We start from the raw sequence: 23,510 nt of genomic DNA, 5'->3' as shown, positions 1-23,510 counted from the left end.
TGGAAGGCCAGAAGAAATGTTCCCATTTACCATCCCAAAGATCTTGAGAGATGCTCTTGACAGCAGCTGAAGTTTAATAGGAAGAGCCTGACAAAGATGAATAGTCAATAAACTTTGAATGATTTTACTTTAACTTAAATTCTCCTCTAGGGTACGGGCCTGTCTTCCTCTTTACTCAACAAAGCAATAATAAAAATAAAAAATGACACTATGTTCTGTGATTAGTTTTATAGGTGGAATCTACAATTTGTATAATAATAACTTATAGGTAGAACAACTATATTTACCTTGAATACACAGTGATATTCCTATAGCCATAAATTACATTGACTGAGCTTTCTGGATTTATAAGTTGAAATTCTGCTGTCAGTTACACTGGGGTAAATTGGAATTAATTTCACAAAAGTCAAGAGTCTCTCCTGATTTGCACCAATGTGACTGAGCTTAAATTCCTTAAAAAGAGAGAAAACAGACTTTGCAGAGAGCAAGCCCAAACCTTGGAATAGTATTTCAAGGCATTTACCTTGTTTGAAGGAATAAAATGAAATCCACCGACTAGCCTCACTACTACAGAGCTACCATTGTATTTTTGTTATTTAAAATAATCATTTTCTCAGCCTCTGTTGTGTTTTTATAACAGGATTTTACAGCATTTTTCTGCTTTGTTAGCTGGAAAGTACTGTTCTACTTCCTATAAGATACTGTTCTCTGTTCCTTTTCCTATAAAAACTTAGTGAAAGTGGAAATGGTGGTATCTGTATAAGTTATTGTCTAAACTCTGAATTCTTCCTCTGAATTACAAGACTTTCAAGCCTTCCAGTACCTAGGAGTTTTCAGTTCAGTGTTTTCTTTTATGTTAGTACTATACAAAATGCAGTGAAAGTGAAAATGTAATTTTTTTGGGGCCTGATGTAATGAGCTGGCTCTAAGGCTTTGTTTCATTTACTGAGCAGCCTTTTTTAAGTTTAAAGTAAATCCTATACCTTGCCTTCTGTATTATCCTCACATTGCAGCTTCAGCTTGGTGCTCCCTACCTGAGTCTAATCTCTACCCTGCATAAGACTATTTTTCTTGGGCCATGCATTTGCTAGCTAACAAACCAAACTATATTTTCTTTTAATGCATAAGTATTAATTAATGAGCTCATCTTTTGCAATTTTTTAATTTAAAAAAAAATGCAGCTGGGTGTGATGTTGATCTCTGCTGCTTAAGAGACACATGGTAGACTTCATAGCCCAGTGGGAGAAGTAAAATGGCTTTAAGCCACTTTTGTGCCCTTCTGATTTTGGGTGGCCCCTGTGTAACTTAGAAAGGGTCTGTTTAAGTTACTGCAGCCTGTCCCTGCCTGCTTAGGGGAAGTGGCACTGTCCAGAACCACTATAGTGCTATATGCTATGGCCCAGCTCTTGATACCCGTCCCATCCCTAGCATGCCCGCTACATTAGGACTTCCAAGGGGCTCCTCAGAAATCAGCCGGGCCTGGCTTCCCCAGTTATTACACAAGGGAACTTCCCTTTTAACGCCCCTTTATGTTGCTTTGGCCCCTTTAGTCAGGATAAAATGACCCTCACCCTCTACTCCCATGCAACTTTGCCAGTAGTACATTCTGTAATGGAGGTTGACAAAGCACTTCAGGGACTTGATAAGGCCTGGGTAATACATTATAACCACCTTCTCCACTCAAATATTCGTTTTCCTTCTCTGTGGCACCCACCTTTCAGCTACCGTTTGCTCTGCAAATCCCAAGCTAATGACTCAGTGCTGTAGATTGATGTTTGGTACATGTTTATCATACCTGCTGGACAGCTGTGTTGCTGGCTATACTGTCAATAGATAAATCCTCCCTTCTCAATAACAAAGGCAGGTCTTTTGCTGCTACATCTATGACATCAAAACTGTAACAGCTTCAAATTGTGATTTTCCCCTCCAAAATGTATCTATTATTTGAGATAATTTACTGACCAATGTTCCTGAATCCTTCTTAGCCTGCAGCTGGTTTGTAATTATTCTATATTCAAAATGGCCAAGTGGAATATTTCTGTGCCTAGACACGTTCAAGTCCTGGAATCAGGTTTCCAGTGCAAATACTTGTGATTACAAATGCAAAATTTGCTTGTCCGTTAATATTCATCGTTTGCTTAAAAATTAGAAAGGCTACGTTGGCAAACATTCCAGCCATTTGTGAGAATATTCCTGGAAAGTGATCAGAAAATGGGGCCAAACACAGCAGAAGTGAATTAATTTGGAAAGTTAAACAAGAATTCACAGATATTATTTTGCACTGTTTACCGAGCTCTAATTAAAGCATTAGCACTACAGTCTGTTGACAGTCACTTCATTCGTTCTATTTTGAAGTGAAAGCTCCTTCTAGAGACAAGCAAAGCAGCTTGAATTTCAGGCTAACCTATGAGGCTAATCATTTTGAGCAGCTATGCATTTCTTTGGCCTCAGCTGATTAGGTCACCAAGATTCCTGGTTAAAGGAAATAGAATATCTTCCTCTATCAAGAAAACCTAAGGAAGTGACACAAATCTTTTGCTGGTAAAGGATAATCATTCAAACCAAACAGGTAAATTAAAAAAAAACCAAAAAACTAAATATAAAGGGCCAAATTCTGTTCTCAGCCTCACCCGTTTATTTCTCTCGTAACTCCATTGAATTCAGTTGTCCCTGCTCAAATCAATGGAGTTATTATGGAGTTTGCACCAATGTAAGGTTCGGATTTGACCTACAGTACTCATTTCTCAAAGAGAAGAATGAGATTTTCAAAAGACAAAGAGCCTAAATTTCCCACTGGTTTATACCTCTGTAAACAAGATAAACTTCAATGACTGTAAAACAGTGTCTGTGGGAGAAGAACTGGGTCCAAAGATTATTTTAAATTAACAGAATATAGCGTTAGAAGCTCAGGTGGTGTAATTTATAATCATTCCACTGGAATCAATGAAGAGTTAATTCAAACCAGCTGAGAACCTGGTTTGTATTTTTAATTAGCCTAATTTTGATTGTGCCTGCCATGTATGAGATAAGATAAAATAATTCTTCCATGACAATCAACCTTTTTTTGACAACAACTAGTTCATTAATGGAGACAAAAGATATATTTTCATATATTTTTAAATCAGCTACGTTACAATGAGAGAAAGCGAGGGAACATGAATTAACATGAACATCCCACAGGGAGTTGTAGACTGGTGCAATTCATTATTTCAATCCTTAAAGCCAAGCCAGGAATTTTATTATGAAGTAATTACAATATGTCTTGTTTCCTACTGAGAAAACAAAACATTTAAAAATAACACCTGTTCAGCTAACAATGCAAATATTTTTCAACTTGTCTGAGAAAAGTCAAGAGACTTCTAAAGCTAGACAAACACTGGTTTGGATTAAATAAAAAGCAAGACAGGGCTTTCAGACAAAATTCAAAACAGAATTGTTCTGAGCTTTGTAAAAGTTGGGCAATTTCCCCAATTTCTCTTATTTTTCATTGTCTCTTTATTTGGCTCCTGTTAGCTCATGATATTTCTATCCCATCTGGAAGCAGGAAAGACCAGAAATCTCACAACAAATCTTGTTCTCATAAGACTTCCAGCCAAAGTTTGCAGAATCAGGAAGTTTGGATAGTTCAAAATTAGGCAGAGATGGACACATGAAGCAAAATTTGGGTCCAGGTTTCAAAGACCTGAAAAGTTCAGGGGTCTTTAGAGTCAGACATTTGGTGAAGGCCCATCTATACTCAGAAAGTTCTGATGGTCACCCATATCTGCTGCAGCCTATGTTAGGTCTGCACAGAGATATGCAGAGCTCTCTCTAGTCCTTGTCCAATACTGGGGCAAATTTCCACTCTGATCACCCAACACCATTTGGATGGTGAGGAACATAATTAAACCCAAGGCTGGAGTGGGGATGGTGCCAGAGCACCTGTGGGACTCTTGTGTTGCAGTAATAGGGTTTATTTCTGTTCCAAATTTTGAGGGCCACAAGGAACATTAGGTAGGATGTCAAGCCCTTTTTACAGGCTCAAAGATGTCCCACATGCCAGGAAGGATCTTGAGATGTCTTTATACCCCTTCAGTCTCCCTTCAGATTGACAGAGGTTAAAGAAAAGAAAGAAACAAATGGAGGGAGTTGCCTAGGCCTGACATATTTGGGCGGGGTTGTGGTGTGTGAGGACAGCTGATATTCACACCGGATGGAACTCACCACAGTGCAGAAGGCCGCTGCACCACTTGAGTCCAATTGAAGCCCTCAGGAGAAGACTTTAGTGGGACACCCCTAGTGCATAGGCTTTGTGTTGGCCCTCTGTAGAGGGCAGAATCTCATTTATTAGTCCTAATTGAATTTTGGCCCATAAATCTTCAATGAGAGTTAATGTTCAGGGACAGATCTCCATTTCCCTTCTTTCCTCTTACACAGTAGACTAGGTTACTTATTTATTAAAAATTGACAACTTGGACTAAGTGAATTTCTGTGACGTCAATGGATTTACAACATAATGAATTTGTCCCTTTGTCTTCAGCTGTTTCTCTTCTTATCCCATCTTGAGGTTCAGTATGCATCTCAGCTGAGCCAGACATATTCAGAAAGTGGATATGGCTTCCGCAATAATACGAGAGCTCTCAGATATCTCTTTTCCCACTTTACAGGATTCCTTTTATTACAAATACCTGATTCATCCAATGCCATAGCAAAATAATATACCCAGACAACTGCTTTAAACTGCCTTGGATGTGAAATGAAACAAGCAAATCATGCTTGCTTCATCTGTGAACTAGTAAGCACCATAAATGTTCAGTGTTAGTGGCATACACAAACTATGTCTCCAATTCCTCTGTCCAGCACAGAAATTATAGACAAAGAAGCTCATGCGCTTCATTTAATCAGTATCTATTTATTTGGGAGCATTTCATTTTTGGCATCTAAATCTGAATAGTAGCTCAGGATGGCAGTTACTCACAATACAATGATTCAGTATAGTTTAGTGCAGTTCCTCTGGTAAATAAAATTAGAAAGGGCTCAGCTTTTTGTATATGTATCACAAAGAACCATAGAAATTGCAGCTTAATTTTCATAATTCCTGCTAGTTTCTGTCAAATATATTGTTTTAACTAAGGGCTGCCAAGCAGTCAATCTGAACCCACAAACGTATAAGCAAGTTCATTCTTGTTTGAAACCCAGTAGAAGAAACAGACCCAGAGAGGGACAGATTTTCAGACAGTTAAACAAATAAATCAAGTGACTCCTATAAAAAGAAATAGACTTCTATGGAAATTACTCTAAAAACCTATAGAATCTATTAAAGAATAATATAATCCCTAAAGGAGTTTTAAACCAATCTATATCATTTAATAGAGATTTATATCACCTATTCATAGGGTTAGTTAAAAAATTCTACAGAGTGTTATTACTCTTTATTAAATCATATAGGACTTTTCCAGAAGAGTCATAACTACACACGAGTAAAGTAAATACATGTGCAAATAACCATCAATAGCCATGCGCACATGCAACTACACAAAGCACATGCACAATGCTGGTAACTGCACAGACATTCACACTTACCTACCTTGTTTAAAAATGTGACTCTGCTTAACTTCTTGGCTTTGGTTCCTTCATCAGGAGTCGAGTTATATTATCTCCCAAAACTGGGGAGGTGGGGAGCAGAGGAAACAATTCTGAAATCTAGACATACCTTTTTCCAGAAGAGTTTGCTCAATGGTGTGGAAGTAGGTGCAGATCTCTCCTTAGTCATGTCTTTAGGGGCTTCGGTAGTTGCTGCTGTTGCCTGCTGCTCAGCTGCAGGTTCAGAGGCTTTTGCATTCTGCTTTGTCGTCTGTGATTCTTGAGTGGGAGGGGCATTTTTTTCAGATTTTACATTGACAGAGGTGACAGGCTGTTGTTCAGCACCCTAGAGACATACACAAAAATCGTTACAGCATCATTAAAACTTTGTAAGGAAAACGGACTCAAAACACACTCAAGCATCACTCATGACAAGAGCTATGACCCAATAAACCATGATTACCCAAGAAATATAACATGGTGCTACACAACTTGTACAGCATCACTCATACAAATTGCATTGCCATACACTTCAGAGTTAAGTAATGCAGTGAACTCATGGCAAGGAAGATGTAAATGAAGTAGAAATCCATCCATTGCAAAGACTGTTAACTGTTACATTCATACATTGTGTCAGACTGGATGTGGCAGTGACCATTAAAAAATGACGGCATCATATATGGATGACTATAAGTAAACTTACTCACTTGGGTATTAGTTGTCTGTTGGGCCTCTTTTGTGGACTAAAGGGAAACAAAACACAAAAGCAAGTTTGTTTTGAACAATACCATTCTTCAGCTACACAGTTTAGGAACTGGTTGTATCTCTAATCATTTTCTTTTCAGTGAATATTTGTGTGTGTGAAAGTCCAGACTGTGGCTGCCATGTTACATTGAATTGGACGGCCCTGCTTCTACCTACCCTTTTTAAGAAACAAGGCAGCTGTAGTTTGAGCAGCTCCAGCAATAAACCTTTTGCTTGACCTACAGGAATTGCCCTTTAATAGAGAATGATACACACTACATCAGCTCTACCTTACTGGAGTAGAGCTGGCTACTAAAAGGTGTTGGGCTTTCATACTTACTTTATGGAAATCACCAAACTCAAACTCATCCACTAGTACACCAGTCACCTTTATTTGGTGCATTCTGTGTCCTTTCCCCACCCAATTATTTATAGCTTTAGAAACACTGGAGTTTCATGTCAGGTGCTTTGTGGCCAGTTCTGGTGCATTTATTTTCACAGACTTGTAATTTCAAGAAAAAAAAATCTCCAACTCATTTCCTAGTATAAGTCATAACAAATTAAAAAAAAAGAGTAGACATAGCTTTTCAAAGGCACACATTTGTGTGTGTGTGCCTGCATATGCGCGTATGCACATACAACCCTCAATGCATGTGTACAAACCCTGGTTTATGTTTACAGATGGGGACTGTTTGCAAAATGGTGTCTTTGAAAATCTGGGTCTTAATTTCTGGGATAAGAAATGTTGAGTGATAAATGGCATACTGCGGTCTATATCTTGTAGCAAAATGCAGATAAGATATTCCAAATAGTGCTGCAATAATTGCTTAATCAGGCCTTTAAATGTAGCTGGATCTGATTATACTATGTATGGCTGATGTAGAGAATTGTCTAGGATGGATTTTGGGCTATATAGGGCCGTGTCATATTTGTTTTTAATTTCTGTTTTGAGGCCTGGGTAATATTTGAGTTATGCCCATTACAAATGACAGTGAAAGTAGATTTTTGTTGTTGTGATGATTGTTCAAGCATCAGGTCTTATTGCAGAGTTTTGCAAAGCACTGTATGCCCTAATTCAGTACTGAAGGCAAATGTTCTGTACTCTTGAGACCTTTAGGGAGTAACATTTACTCAAGTTCAGAAGGTCTGCACACACCTTTAAAGCACCTGTGTTTTGAAGTAAAGCTACGCCGGGGGGAGGGGTGGCGAAGAGAGAATGGTCACACAGTGGGGCATCTCTGCACTCTAAAGGCCATGGAGTGTGCCTGGAATATAGCATCTCTGAATATGATCAACAGAGCAGACCATTGGGGCAAACTAGGGAAGAATCCAGGAGGTCCACACTTATGTGGACCCAGGGGCTAGGAATTTCCAGTCTGTAAACCAGTGTTGTGGCTACAGAGAGGCGGCACTGGTGGTTGGAGGTTGATTCCATTGCCCCCACCCCTCCTCCCTACAGAGTTCCCTACCAGGGCCAATTTATAATTTTATGTAAAAAATCAGGCAAAACTCAATGGTCTTGGGTGGGATTTGCTTTTTGATTTGGGAGTTTGTTCACATGACAGGTGTGATCTTTGGGTTTATTGCGACACTGGTAGCCTTGCAGCATGCAGTTTATGCAACCAGATCCAAACTTCATGGAACCAGTTATCATGACCCTTGAGCTGCTTACTCCAAATTATAGGGAAGCTTATATTAGGAAATTCTGGATTCTGTAAAAGGAAGAGAAGCAATAAACTAGAATATAGGCAAATGCTCTGTGCTTCTCTAATTCTAGGCACCCTGCCATGCTGTTGGGAGATGTCTTGAAAGAACAGGTGTGAGTGTTCTGCTGGAGACATGAACTTCCCCTTTTGTGGTTAGCTCCAATGATCCAGAGTAATTTACAGAACTCCAGGGTGAATGCTGGAAGCTGACTTCAACTGTAGCACCTGAAAGTTAATTAACTATTTCTCGCCACCCCGGATGGAATTTCATAAATCAATTAAGTTGTATTTAAAAACTAGATCTGAGCATAAAGCGACATACACTCAGGATCTGAAATTAGTGATGTGCAGATATTCAGCTGGGAGAATCCCATCAAAGCTAACAAAATCCCAGGGTACCAGGCTTAACATGTTTCCAGTTACTGCTCACAAGCAACATTTGAAACTTGTTTTTAAATATGCTTATTTTGACTAGAAGTTAGTGTTTATAGAAGTGACAGCACTGAAAAACAATGGATTTTTTAAAAAATCTCAACCATGGCTATCCTTTTTCAATTAGGATGGATACTTCAGGATTATTACTGAAGCTAACAAGACTATTAAATACAAAAAACTATGAGTAGCCAAGTGTTCTCAAAACGAAGTGTTCACAGTTACATTTCATTAAACCAATTAGCCATAATTTTAAATACATTAGTACTTTATCTAATTGCCTAAGAAGATGTGTCATGTTTAAATTACAGTTTGTCATGTCATAGGACCAGAAATTAAGGCATGAGGCACTCCATTGTTAAGGTACTAATGTCAGTAATTTCAGATTTTGAAGCAAACCAACACAAAGGACTGACATTTCTGTGCTGGCACAAAAGGTAATGTTTTGATTTGAGACCTCTGCCACAACTAACAGGGTAGAGTTTTAGCCTCAACTTTGAACTTTCTACCTTTTTCATTGGCGAGTGTCACAATTTGTAGTCCCAATATTACTTACACTTGTTTTATAGTGTGGTAATTTCTTATATATTTAAACACAAAACACCCCCACACTTTGAAAAACGCAATAAAGAAGTCCCCACAGAAGGAGGAGTGAGATTCAACATAAAAATATGCATTTATAAATATCTTTTAAAAACATATTAGCTAGTCATGTTTGACACTATGGGAGGTCTAGGGGGTAGACTGTGACAAGCTAACTTATTTTAAATGCATTAAATACTTTACACTATTTAAAAATTTGTTAGTTAAAACATGTTAGATGTCATGTTTTCAAAACATGACCTATTTTCCTAGTCTAGACAATGCCCAATAGTTTTAACTGCAGTGGAAAGACTGTCATCCCTTCCATGAGATTTAATGAGACTGAACATTTCCAGGCTAGAAAAAAATGAAGGAACATGGAACTTTTAGTAAACAGTGGAGAATACAATGTTCTTTTTCGTTTTCAAGGGGTTCCTCCCCACCTCTAACCCTTAACATAGCTACTTATTATAAAAGTCCCCTACTCCCAAAACATTCCAAGTGGGTGTCTATAGACACAATAAAATCAATCCCTGATCACTCTGCCGTCGACTCTGGAACTCCACCATGGCAAGAGGTGGAAGCGGAGTTGACAGGGGAGTGGCAGCGGTCAACTCACCGCCATCCTCACATCCAGGTAAATCAACCTAAGATACGCCGACTTCAGCTATTCATGTAGCTGAAGTTGCGTATCTTAGGTCGATCCCCACCCCCTAGTGTAGACCTCTGATTCTACATTCTTTGGGATATAATGCTACTGTTCTTTGCCTCCCAGCCACAGTGCATCACAACATAAATCTTGATCGTCCTTGTTGAAACAAAATCTTTGATTAAGATCTAACACACTGAATACTAGGACTGGGTTGAAAATTCTCTGTCAACACTCCTTTTTCCTATGGAAAACTGGATTTTCAGCTACATGAAATTTTTTAAGGGAAAGTATCTGCTTTCCTCAAGTTTTCATTAGGAAAAACAAAAAAGATTTTCAACCAAAAACAAAATTCAGTTTTCAGCCAAAAATGTTTCACTTTTACAATGAAAATTCAAGCATTTCAGAGGGAAAATATCCCATTTTCCAACCAGCTCTACTGAATGCATGTTTGGGGTTATAGGCCCCAATTCAGCAAGGGATTTATGCACATGCCTTATTTAAGCATGTGAATAGACCAATTAAGTCAATGGGAATTTTTTCATTATCTTCAGTGGAAGTTGGATTGGGCCCTTAGAACTAGTATCCCATTGAAGGAGATCTCCCCCCCTGCATCCCCAGATTTCATTGTTTGTCAGTGCCAATCTTCTATGTATTCTGGTTATGGCCATTGTAAGTTTAGTTAGTGTTAATGACTTATTACAATAATACAAGAACATAGGTTTTAGCAGATTAGAGGGATTCTTTCAGAATCCTGAATTCACAGATGGTATATGAGGGAAGTTTTTCCATGTTGCAAAACATTTTTTCCCCATAGGTTTTAGGTATATGCTCATGTAATTATTTTTCAAATTATTTAAGGGTTGACCAGATTCCGATCTCAGTTGCACCATATTAAATCCAATCATTTTAATACTTCACCCTGTGAGAAGAGCCATCTGTTACTGCTCAGGGTTCCACTTTTGCTAGAATCATATACAGACCTTATGCCTAAAGAGTCTGCTAAATGTTTTGTGTCCTAACTTGGGACTCTCTGACTTCTTTTTCTTGGCTCCTTTAGCTCCTTTAGCTTGGGATTCTGCTGCTGTCTTCTGAGCGGGATGCCCACCATGGCCCTTTTCCACTTTGGATTCCTTTTGTGCAACAGCATTCATAGTCTATTACATACTCCATTTCCTTTAATGCATTATTAATTATACATAATTAACTATTAATTAATACATAAAAAACACTTACATGTGGTGTATTAAAGCCAAACATTTCATTTCATCCACCTGGACAATAACATGCCAAAAGAATGTTATATGTTTTGTTTACGAGTTATCTCTCAGTTCCCATGGACTTTGTTTTAGGTGAACAGTAGCAAAATTTGACAGTCATCACTTGGCAAACCTCTTTCTGTTACTTCAGTGGAATTCAGGTGATTTGAACAGAGTTACAAATGAGAGACGAATTTGTATGTGAATGTTTAATCTGAGTCCAGTGGGCCAAAGTCTGAATTAATTTACACCAATTAAATCCAGGATTAATTTCACTCCACATTAAACTAGTATAAATGAGATCAGAATTTGGCCCCAAATTCATCATTATGCTAAGGCCGCAATTCTACAAAGATTAAAGCATGTACTTAATTTTGAGCACAGGAATAGTCCCTTTGAGTTCAGATGGATTATTCATGTGCTTAAAATTAAGTAGGTGTGCAAATCTTTGCAGGGTCAGGGTTTATCTTTATTATTTAGGATTTTTCTAATGATGTACTGCTGATTATATAAAAAAGGTTTCTGAATAATATGTATAAACAATAAAGATGTATTAATCTTGCATTAATGCATTAATCTAAAATGCATGTGCAAAACATTCTGAGATATATGGAAATGTGTAAAACACTTATACAAATATCTACCAGTGATGTTGAAAAAAATCAGAGAAAATTAGGAAGTGGGCAGGTACTAACATACTTAAATCAGGAAGTAAATGTTTTAAAGTCACTCCATTGTATATTCCCTTAAGAGGACATTGCTTCTGGGAATGATCTTCCAATCTGAGCATGAATCAGGAGTATCCTACTCTCTGATACCAGAGCTAGAAGTATGGCTTCAAACAACTGGAATTTCCAGAGCAAAACCACTTACATTGACTGTCTGAGGAAGGCTGGTCTGTTAAAATAGCTAACCTGTCTGGGAGTCTCTGAAAACCTCTTGAGTGGAGCTGCATGAAAGTTTTCATTTGGAATTCTTAGATAAAAAATGGCTTTTATCAAAGCTGAAAACTTTCTTCAGTATTTTGGATGTTGTTGTAATTTTCCTATTTTTAAAAGGGGAAAAAAAATCCAAAATTTGTGATTTATTTCCAAGTTTTTAATCTTCCCACCCCAATCTTTCTCAGTGGCAAAATAATAAGAGGTGATGGGGGAAGGGAAGAGGAAGAGAAAGAATGTGGTGATGGTGGTGGGGGAAATCCTCTCAGACCAAGTTTTTCAGGGTTTTTTTCATGAAAAAAATTCTTGAATTTATTAATTAAAAATAGAGAATACCATGTTTTTGCAAACCATACATACAACTTTTTGGCCAATTCTATTCCTGACCCAAACTAACCCCATTAATATAATAACATTAATGCCAATACTCTTAAGATTTTTCCTTTATCCACCTCTTAGAAAAATTCAGCCATTTTATAAATGTATGAAAGTAAAGTGGTGTTCAATAAAAACATGCAGTGTATTAGACATGCTCTTTAAGATTATAGATTATAAAGCCAGAAGGGACCATTGTGATAATCTCATTTTAGGTGGGATGGGTAGAATGTTTTATTTTATTTACATTTTATTTTTTATTGAATATATTTAATTAAATATATTTATTTAAATCTACATTTGTTTTATTTGCTATTTGCAAATGTCTTGGGCTTAATTCTGATCTCTTATCCCATTGTAACTCAATTTATTGCAAACAAGGTACTCCTGATTTATATTTATATTTACATAAATGAAAATCAGGCCTAATACATTCAAAAGTATGAACATGCCAGATTAGACCAATCAAATCCAAAATGAAAACTACCAACTGATCACAGGCTTTTGACCAATCAGCGTTGACTGACTTATAGAAACCACAAGAACACTGAGTGATCCAGGTCCCAAAGCAATAAATATTGTTTGGTCTACAGTGCCATCACTTAAATTAAAGACACTATTGTTCACTGGATCATGCAGGATAATATGAAGTATTTTGCAGGAAGCTCTGAAGCCGACATAGAATTAGATATCATCCTGACACCTAGATCTTTCCTTGACATGTAGTTGCCCCTAACTGTTGCATCCTGTTGGATCTTTTATTATATGATAGTTGAGTTTGCTATTAAGATTAACAATGACCAGTTCTTCTTTACCCTTTTCTGTTCTGCAGTGCTCTTGATATTCCCATCGCTCTACTAAAGGTTTGAACATAATGGGACATGTTCAGGCGTTCTGTGAAGGGTTGAATAGGGTTGAATAGATGGTTCAGTTGAGGGCAGATTTGTTCCAGTCAAGTGGATAACTTTGGCCAATAAAAACTTGTAAAAAACCAACTAATCCTATGACAGTGTGATTCAACTCAACAGAAGAGGAAGGTGATCAGGAACAGTCAACATGGATTCACCAAGGGCAAGTCATGCCTGACCAACCTGATTGCCTTCTATGATGAGATAACTGGTTCTGTGGATATGGGGAAAGCAGTGGATGTGATATACCTTGATTTTAGCAAAGCATCTGATACAGTCTCCCACAATATTCTTGCCAGCAAGTTAAAAAAGTATGGATTGGATGAATGGACTATAAGGTGGATAGAAAGCTGGCTAGATCATCAGGCTCAATGGGTAGTGATCAATGGCTCTATGTCTAGTTGGCAGCCAATATCAACTGGAGTGCCCCAGGGGTCGGTCCTGGGGCCAGCTTTGTTCAACATCTTCATTAATGATCTGGATGATGGGATGGATTGCAGCCTCAGCAAGTTTGCAGATGACACTAAAATGAGGGGAGAGATAGATATGCTGGAGGGTAGGGATAGGGTCCAGAGTGACCTAGACAAATTGGAGAATTGGGCCAAAAGAAATCTGATGAGGTTCAACAAGGACAGGTGCAGCATCTTGCACTTAGGATGGAAGAATCCCAGGCACTGCTATAGGCTGGGGACCGACTGGCTAAGTGGCAGTTCTGCAGAAAAGGACCTGAGGATTACAATGGATGAGAAGCTGGATATGAGTCTACAGTGTGCCCTTGTTGCCAAGAAGGCTAATGGCATATTGGGCTGCATTAGTAGAAGCATTGCAAGCAGATTGAGGGAAGTGATTATTCCCCTCTATTCAGCACTGGTGAAGCCACACCTGGAGTACTGCATCCAGTTTTGGGCCCCCCACTACAGAAAGGATGTAGACAAATTGGAGAGAGTCCAGCAGAGGGCAACAAAAATGATTAGGGGGCTGGGACACATGACTTATGATAAGAGGTTGAGGGAACTGGGATTATTTAGTCTGCAGCAGAGAACAGTGAGGGGGGGATTTGATAGCTGCTTTCAACTACCTGAAAGGGGGTTCCAAAGAGGATGGAGCTAGGCTGTTCTCAACGGTGGCAGATGACAGAACAAGGAGCAATGATCTCAAGTTGCAGCCGGGGGAGGTCTAGCTTGGATATTAGAAAACACTATTTCACTAGGAGGGTGGTGAAGCACTGGAATGGGTTATCTAGGGAGGAGGTGGAATCTCCATCCTTAGAGGTTTTTAAGGCCCGGCTGGGTTGATTTAGTTGGGGTTGGTCCTGCTTTGAGCAGAGGGTTGGACTAGATGACTTCCTGAGATCTCTTCCAACTCTAATCTTCTATGATTCTATGATCCAAGTTACTTTGTCATCACTGTGCTGCACACAGTTGTGTGTCACTAAGACTTTTGGGGGGATATCCCATGGTTTCTTGTGCTGCAGTAGGAAGAGATGTTCTATGATTCCTTCCCAGTGAATTGTGAGAGAATCTGTTTGTCCTGGGGGGGATTGTGTGAAGACCCTGGAGGACTATCAGAACTCAAATGCATCCTCACTGCAAAGTGGGTGGGTTACCAGTTTGAGATGAAGTGGAACCCGGACTCTAACCTGTAGTTCCAGCTGTGCCAGCTAGCTTGGGTTGAAAGCACAACCGAAGTTGGGTGAGGACACGAGTGGAGTTAGGGGCAATATGCAGGTAAGCGTATGGGCTAACTCTGCAATGAAGACACATACTTAGAGAGAACTTATTCTGTGGACAACGTGGTTGCACTATAAAAACCGTTCCCTGTTGTATTCATGAAGAAAAGCCTGCTCCTGCTCCCACTGAAGTTGATGATAAAATTCCCATTGATTTTAACTAAGGGGAAGACCAAACCCTAACTGGAATTAGGGTAAAATTTTAGTACTCCTGTCTGCTGACAGGGTTTTTAATATGGTGAAAGTGGCAAAATTCCTGTTTTGAGCAAAATCATTGATTATGAATTCATCTCTATCAGAAATTCATTATTTGTTCCTCGCTCTTTTCCTACCAAACTGATTTTGAAATGGGAGGGGAGGAGGGAATAAAATTTAGTGCAAAACAAAACAAACACACAAAATGTTATCTTCTTTTTATTTTATTTTGTTCTTGGATTGAGTGAAAATGTGATTTCTCACCAGGAGTGAGGATTTATTTGTCTTGCCAATCTAAGTGCTTAGTCGTGGTGTTAATTCTATTGGAAAATAAAAATGTGTTCTTTGTAGAAAGCACTCCCAGCAATCTCTGTATATTGTGCACAAAGGCTGATTTGCATATCCTGCTGGAGGCACCCGGACATGTTTACTTTTACAGGAGTGTTAGCAAACCAAACCCAAACAGCATATTTGTTTCCAAACTTCAGAGTGCCTATATCTACAGTCATATGTTGCAGAAATATCAGGCTGGTTTTCACAAAGTCAGGCATGCAACTGTCTATGTAGGCTGGGATTTGAAGAGGCTCCTGAGACAGCTAGGTATCCAAATCTCATTGAAATTCAATTGGATTTGGGTGACTTACTTCTGCTGGCTCCTTTGAAAATTTCATCCCTGGTAGTTAGAGGCAGTTGACAGAGTTGCGTGGACAAGTTAGGTAATTGTGTGCATGACCTATTACATGTCCAAAACTGTCAAAGTTGGGCTGGTTGTTAAGAATTAAAGGGACATAAAGAATAGCAGGAAATTGGTATAAAAGAAGAAATACATTAACGGTTATTTTTTATTACTGAATATACAGAAGTCCGATGCTACTTTTTAAACTGTTTTATTTCTCTTTATGCTATTTCTCTGAATGCACTTGATAAAATCTAATTAATAAAAAATACTGTAGGAGGTTATTTAGTTATAGTCATATGAACTGATTACCAGGTTCACCGGGAATTCCTGTCTAATTCACTCTGTCAATAGTTTTCCTGTAGGCTTACTGTAACATTGCATTATTAATCTACATTATATATTCTGGATGGTCCAATTCTGCCGCTGATGAAGCCATTATGATTTTTGACACTGACTTCAAAATGGGATCAAGAGCAGTCCTTCAAGGCATACTTGTTTCTATTAGAATGATTTGTGCTTTTAAAAACAACTTCCAGAAACATATGCAATCTTTACAAATTAGATGTATACACTTTGGACAATGCCAGGTTTCAGATCTGCACAATAATAAGACTACTACCATAATAATGCTTCACAGAGCTACAATAATAACGATTCCTGGAGCTCACCCATTTGATGGGCCAATTTTTACTCTGTTACACCAGTGCAAATCCAGAATAACTCTTCTACCTTCAGCGGCAAGAATCTAGATGTAACAGCATGTAGAAATTGGCGCAACGGGCCATATCTTCAACTAGTATAAAGGAGTGTAACTCCAATAAAGTCTGTGCCTATGAAGGTTATGCTGATGTTCACGAGCTGCTAGGCGGTGGGAAGGCAATGTCACTGTAGGAGAGACTGCAGTCTGCACGCTGCATTACATTAGAAGAGTCTGGACATTCTTTCTACCCCATTTTAAATCATCATGGAGAAACTGACTCTCACCTCCCCATGTCCTCTAGTGCCTGAATAAATGAGGAAATTATACAGAGGTGGAGGGGGACAGAATTTACCTCACAAACCAGGAGCAGGGTGCAGGTTTAAGCTACTTAACAGGAATAGTACAGCCCCTCCAACAACAGCATGCTCCTAGTGTGGATACTTGTGACCAATGAAGGTGTCAGGTCTGGTCCCACTGAAATCACTGGACATCTTCCCATTGACTAAAATGGGAGTTAGATCAGACCCCTTGTGGGCATGTTCCCACAAATGGCATCTGGTTTAGACTCTAGCTCCAGGAAGAGCAGAATGTGTTGTCATCTTCCTATGGACCTGTTCCACAGCTGGCCACACCCTGCACAGAATAGCTACAGTTCTGCAGTGCTGAAGGACTTCTGTGACCCTCTATACAAACAGGTGAGAATGTCGCCCTGTATGCAAGGCCTCAAGAAAAATATCTATATTCACATTTAAATAATAGGAAGTGAAAACTGGCAGCTTTGCACAGCTGTATAAGCAAAATCATGAAGAAATCCTGACCCTATAATAGTTAATGGGAATTTTGCAATTAAATTCAGTTGGGGCCAGAATTTCATCACACGAAACCCCCAAAAAAAAAACTCATCTAGTTTGAGAATCTAAATAACTTCCAATTATAACAATATTTACTATTTCAACTTCAAAATGTCTAACTCGGGGAAGTGGATATAAGTAGTACATTCAGCACTAGTATTTGAAACTGAATGGAAATAAATAGACTTAGTCTATGGTCATCTTTCTTCTTTTGTATTTTATTTCTGATATGGTTACTGTTTGTTCTCATTACAACAAACAAGTAACCTCATGTACAGAGGAAGGGAAGGCACAGGAGAAAAGAAAGGGATAGCATTGAAGCCAATCTGAGCACTCATGTAATGATAACGACCAGAGAGAAAAACATCAAGCAAAACTGACTACCCATGTCCTCAGGAGGCACTTCTGGCTTCTGATGTGCTTGGTGATATCCGTATATATTTGAGAAAACAAAATACTGTAATAGTGGTTGTACTATGTCCATATTCAAGCTTCGTTCAATAGGAAGCTTCGGAAATTTTCATCATGTTAGTTAGAACCTAGCAAGGCTTATCTATGGACAATAGGTGAATGAATACACATGCAACCTACAAATAGCAAACTCTATTTTGCTTTCCAAATGGGGAAAGACTTATTGCATATTGAATATGAGATGAATTCATTTCCTAAAAATGTAATTTTGAGACAGTGTCTGCGAAAGATTAAAAAAAAAAATCAAAATAAAAAATACATTAGACAAACCTGAGAGGTTCTATTATTCCCTAAAGGTGAACCCACTCCATGTCGATGGGCATGTGCTGTCCTTTGGCTTTGCTAATTTTAGTATTTTTCATTACCCCAGCTTCCCCTTCTCATTAACAACTATGCTTCTTTGTACGAAGGGTCTTATCCTGTCCCTTCCTGGAATTTACATTTGTTGTGCCAGTACCTGATGATTGTTTTGTTTGTTATTTTATAGACATTTTCAAAGCAAGTTATTAACTCACGGAAATTTATTTTAACAGGAACTGAATGACTTTGGGTTCTAAAACAGTCTATAAGAGTAGAGGACATTTTCCTAATCAATACCATTAAGTAACTATTGCACAGTCTCTTTCTCTCCCTATCAATCTAAGCATTCTCTAAGGGCAGGGGTGTAGGCTAACCTATGGCACGGGTGCCGAAGGCGGCACGCGAGCTGACTTTCAGTGGCACTCACAATGCCTGGGGTCCTGGCCATCGGTTCTGGGGGCTCTGCATTTTAATTTAATTTTAAATGAAGCTTTCTTTAAAATTTTAAAAAGCCTTATTTACTTTACATTACAAACAATATTTTAGTTATATATTAGAGACTTTATAGAAAGAGACCTTCTAAAAATGTTAAAATATATGACTGGCACGCGAAACCTTAAATTAGAATGAATAAGTGAAGATTTCGGCACAGCACTTCTGAAAGGTTGCCCGACCCTGCTCTAAGGGCATCTGTTCAGTTTTACAACATAAATCTTTGGTACCCGAGATAAATGTGCATATTCGACCTTCATAAATGCCATATAGATTGGAATTTAGATCAGCAGTCTTTGTTTTTAGGTGTTCCCTATAGAGCAAAAACTGTAGGCAAAGATCTGACCAGTGTTTGAAGAGAAACTCATTGACAGAATTATTGTGGTCTGTTGTGGCAACATGCCTTGGGGTTCTCTTGTTTTACTGCATGCCTCGTCAGTATTGACACCTGCTGAGCCTTGCTTGCACGGCTTTTTGGTTGCATCATATGTCCTAAAAAAGGAGCACAGTTTCTTCAGACCCAGCTTGTTTAATGTCCAGTGGAATGTAAAAGTAACACTTGTGATTTGCATCCTGTTGCTCTCAAGAGTCACAACCCCAATTCCAGCCATACTTATCCAGCCTACATATTCAGAACAATCGCGCATTTATACAAATTTTTTGCCCCTCTCTTTCTAATGTACCAAGCATTTGCAGTTGGCAAGAGGAACACTGTTCTGAGCTACAGAATATAAACAAATAGCAAGTAAAGTTGCATGCAGCATCCAAATCACCCCCCCTTTTCTATTAACGTGGCTTAGCACTTGTGAACGGTAACAAATGGCTGAGATTTTGGCCTTTGAAGCCGCAATGTCTGATTACAACATACAAAGAAAGCTTCTGCTCCTCAATATACTGCAATTTCCAAAAATAATTTTTATCTAGAAACCACAAACAATATTAAAAAGCCTCTCAAACCACCAGCAAACATCAACAATAACTCTAGCTTTTTAAGCCACACAGAGCTGTCTCTCATGTATGAGGGGCCAGATTTTCCAAACAGTATGATCAGGACAGTTCTTCCTATGCTAACACTCAGAATTGGGAATCTATTTTCAAAGAAGCTCACTTCTCATATAGGCAGTGAATAAGGGCAGATTTTCAGAAGTGCTTAGTAGCTGCCGTTGCACATTTACAGCCTGATTTTCAAAAGAGCGCAATATCCACCATGGTCTAAGGGTCACATTAGAAAATGTGGCCCTTAGACTGTGTTCATAATTTACAATTTTGGCACCACTGATGACTCATAAACTATCTAAAGAGCTGTGCAAAAATTCACCTCCCCTTCCCAAATATCTTTTACATGAAGACCTAAAAGGAATAACATAAAAGTGTGAGTCCTCACACATCTTTAGGTCTTGATCTTGCAATGTCCTAAGTGCATCTTGAGAGGTACTGACCATCCCCATCTTCACTGAAATCTGTGGACGTTGAACACCTTGCAGGATTGGGCTCTGGGCTTTAGGGGCTCAGTTAGCAGACAATTCAAATGCAGTGGCTCTCATTGTAACTAGCAAACAACAGTGTGATTAGCAAAGTGCAAGCAGACCAGTTAGGGATCTGCTCCTAGTAGATAACTTTGTAATTGTTAGCACTAAAGCAGCTAATAGATCAGTTAATCACAACTCTATGGATTTATACACATGCAAATGAGTGAATTCAATTTCAGTTTACAGTGTCTTACATATATACGACTCTTTGAAACAATGATTGAGCATATTCTTCTTTCCCTCCTTTATTAATACTCAGGTTCCCTTTTCTCCATTAATAATCTAATTTTGGGACTTGCTCCTGCAAATCCTACTTATGTGAGCAGTCCTGTTGCAGTAAGTAGGACTGATCACATGAGTAAAGTTTTTAGGAGTTAGAGTTTGTGATCCCACAAACAATAAGCCAGGTTCCTTCCCCTGTTCTAGCCTCTCCATAGTGCTGTCTGTGACGGCATCGAGGGCCAGAATCTGGCCATAACTGTTCAGCTGAAAAATCCTGGCATGGGGGAGTGCTCAGCTTGTGTTTCTCTGCTCAGAACAATAACAAGTGATGATTCAAACTGCACTCTATCCTGAGAAGGGAACACATCACAGAGACAGGCTGTTTCCTCAACTTCTCCCCTTTGGGGCTGCCCATAGCCACCTATCTTGAGGGAGCAAATTGTATTTGCCTAGTTTATCGATAAGAATATCATGCGAGACCGTATCAAATGCCTTACTAAAGTCTAGGTATACCACATCCACGGCTTCTCCCTTATCCACATAAGGGAGTATATGGGTGCATAGTTATCTCTCCCTTCCCTGGGGCCTCCACACACCTACTCTATGTGTTTAGGGCAATTCTGCACCTTTCCATGCTGCAAAAGGGAGAGGAGGAGATGGCCCAATTGTCTTCATTTCAAAAAGCCTACATGAAGAGCAGCAGGGCGTAAAAGATCTATCAAGAACCTGAAAAAGAGCTCTGTGTAAGCTCAACAGCTTGTCTCTCTCACCAACAGAAGTTGGTTCAATAAAATATATTACCTCACCTGCCATGTATCTCTAACAGAAGATCACAGTGAGAAAGCAAAAGTCCCACCAGCTAGGTAGGCAGGTACACAGATGGGACTGCTGGATTGGGTGTGCAAAAGAAGTGTTCATACAAGCTAAGGTTGGGTTGAAGTTCCACTGAAAATTGGGCCCCATATAATTTTAATCCAGATAGTTTTCTGTACTTTCCTTGTATCAAATGTCTCTGATTAAGGACTGAGAAATGCTCCTTCTTTCTAAATAGATCATAATTATATAGTGGAAATCAACGCAGCCATGCCTATTTACACTAGATAAATATCTGGCCTTTGAACCCTCAGGTAATTAAGTTAATCATCCCTTGAATTTTTTTTAAAACCACTTAACAATATAGCTTGTTTTGTCCTTTTTCTTTAATATGTCATACATTTTTAGTCTTTATATGTAGACACTAGGATCCTCACTCACCCCCCAATGTGTAAATTACGATGTCACATTGACTGTTCATTTGCAAAGTAGGCATTTACTTCTGTGCATTTTTCCACATGCAGAGTTTGGAAAATCTGGGTCCTAAGTTATCCCTGTCTTAACGTCTGGTAGTTGGAAATCAGGTTACTTCATGAAAAAAGTCACATAGCTAGTTACATATTCCATTTCCCAATCAGCTCTGGTGGTTCTGGACATGAAGTTATTTTCATACCTTGGCTTCTTGTTGTTCTAAGTTCTTGCTTGATGCTGATAGAGCGCAGAGATGAGATTTACATAGGATGTTTGATCCTGCACAATTGAAGTCAATGGCAGCATTACCATCAACATCAATGGACACAGGATTGAGTCTTTGCTGAGGTGCACACTCTGCTTTTCTGCATGAGGGAATGGCATATGGGGAGACCATGGTGTTATCCACACTATAGAAAGGAGATGCTCAGTAGCCGTTCATTTGGAAATGGGTATTTCTGCTGGGAGCAAGCGTGCAGCCCGGGATGCACTATACCCTCCCAGGATGAGTAGCCTCCTCACCAAACTGAATAGCTGTCTTGCCTACTAGTGACTCTATTAATGCACCACCCTCCTTTTCTCGTAAGCTCTAATTTACCGAGTGCAGTCCTTTGCTGTAAGGATGCCACCAGGCAGTTGTTCCCATTGTCAGTTTGCTTTCTTGTAGCACCATCAAACAAACTAGTATGAGATGCAAAGAAAGAGATTTTGCAGTTCTTAAATAATAATAATTAATAATAATATAATTAATAATTAAGTTTTGCCTTGAAAGTACCAACACAGTACACTAGAAAGACCAGCAGCTAGGTCAGGGTCCAAAGTACAGCTCAGAACCTGTTACTAACCCTGCCATTTCTTCTTGCTCTTCCTTTTCCATGGCAAACAGCACACCCTAATGGCTTTAAATGACTCCAGTCTGTCATGCTTGAAGGAATGACAACACATGCAAAGTCTGTTTAGAGATCAGATAACCAATATGGACCCTGGAGCCTTTAACGCTTGTGGGTTGTTTTCTGTTAAATGGGTTTGTGGAATTTTCTTTAATTTTTGCTTACATCTCAGAAACAAAGCTTCATTATTAAACATAATAACAAAAATTTAGAAACTGTCTTTTGCAAAAAAAATTCATTTTTTTTTCTTGGAAATGTCAAACTTACAATTTTTTGACAATTCATATATTTTTTGTAAAAAATAATTGGAAAAAAATAAAAAACATTTTATAAATTTTGAACATTCAACATTTTTCAACCAGCTCTCATTATAATCTACTAAAGCATGGCGAGAGAAGAGATTTCATGTGGGAATGATGTATGCAGTATTGTACCGTAAGTGTAGTCCATTCCTGTATTCAGTTCACTGATGTTCTGATTCAGCACTGTTTCAATGCATTGTTGACTTGGGGCCTAAGATCTTATCAGTTACTAGTTTTTTACCCTCTATTCCACACGGCTATTACAATGAAAAAAGGAAAGAAACCAGCAGAAAGAGAAATATTTCTGTACCCTTTGGTGACATATTCACTAATAAACTAAATAAACTAAAATTGAAGTGCATTTTCAAATGCATTAGGACATACTGCCCTTTTCACTCCCTCAACAAAGTTTACCTCCTCTCCAGGCTGTAAATATTGGCATTTTGAGGAGGTACTTTAGTGTCTAGGTAACTTATAGTGATGAGTGCAGTACAGTGCAGACAAATGCATCTGAACTCATATTGATTTTTTTACTTATAGTTAGATCAAGCTGCCTGCCCCAGGGTGAGCACAGGAGCTCACTAGCCATTGGTGGTATCTGCTTCCTTCTGTGCTACAATCCTGCTTGATGGGTTGGTACATGGAGCGTCGGGGACCCAGCCCCATCTCCTCCCTGCCACTCCCATGGGTAGTGAGCACCTCCCCTGTGAG

The 23,510-nt window shown here is 38.8% G+C and overlaps 1 protein-coding gene across 1 annotated transcript in view; it reads right to left on the bottom strand.

Annotated features, from left to right (window-relative positions):
- Positions 1-23,510, bottom strand: part of BCAS1 (brain enriched myelin associated protein 1) — a 94,828-nt gene that overhangs the window by 34,292 nt on the left and 37,026 nt on the right. The window contains 10 exon segments of the mRNA XM_044984630.1: positions 5,693-5,908; positions 6,270-6,305; positions 10,659-10,808; positions 14,552-14,566; positions 17,711-17,766; position 18,755; positions 18,945-18,971; positions 18,973-18,999; positions 19,001-19,033; positions 19,035-19,064. Coding sequence (XP_044840565.1) covers positions 5,693-5,908; positions 6,270-6,305; positions 10,659-10,808; positions 14,552-14,566; positions 17,711-17,766; position 18,755; positions 18,945-18,971; positions 18,973-18,999; positions 19,001-19,033; positions 19,035-19,064 — 591 coding nt within the window.

This window comes from Mauremys mutica, chromosome 13 (assembly GCF_020497125.1).
Source record: "Mauremys mutica isolate MM-2020 ecotype Southern chromosome 13, ASM2049712v1, whole genome shotgun sequence".
NCBI lineage: Eukaryota > Metazoa > Chordata > Testudines > Geoemydidae > Mauremys > Mauremys mutica.
Note: the sequence above shows the minus strand (reverse complement) of the source record. Positions and strands in the feature narration are given on the sequence as shown.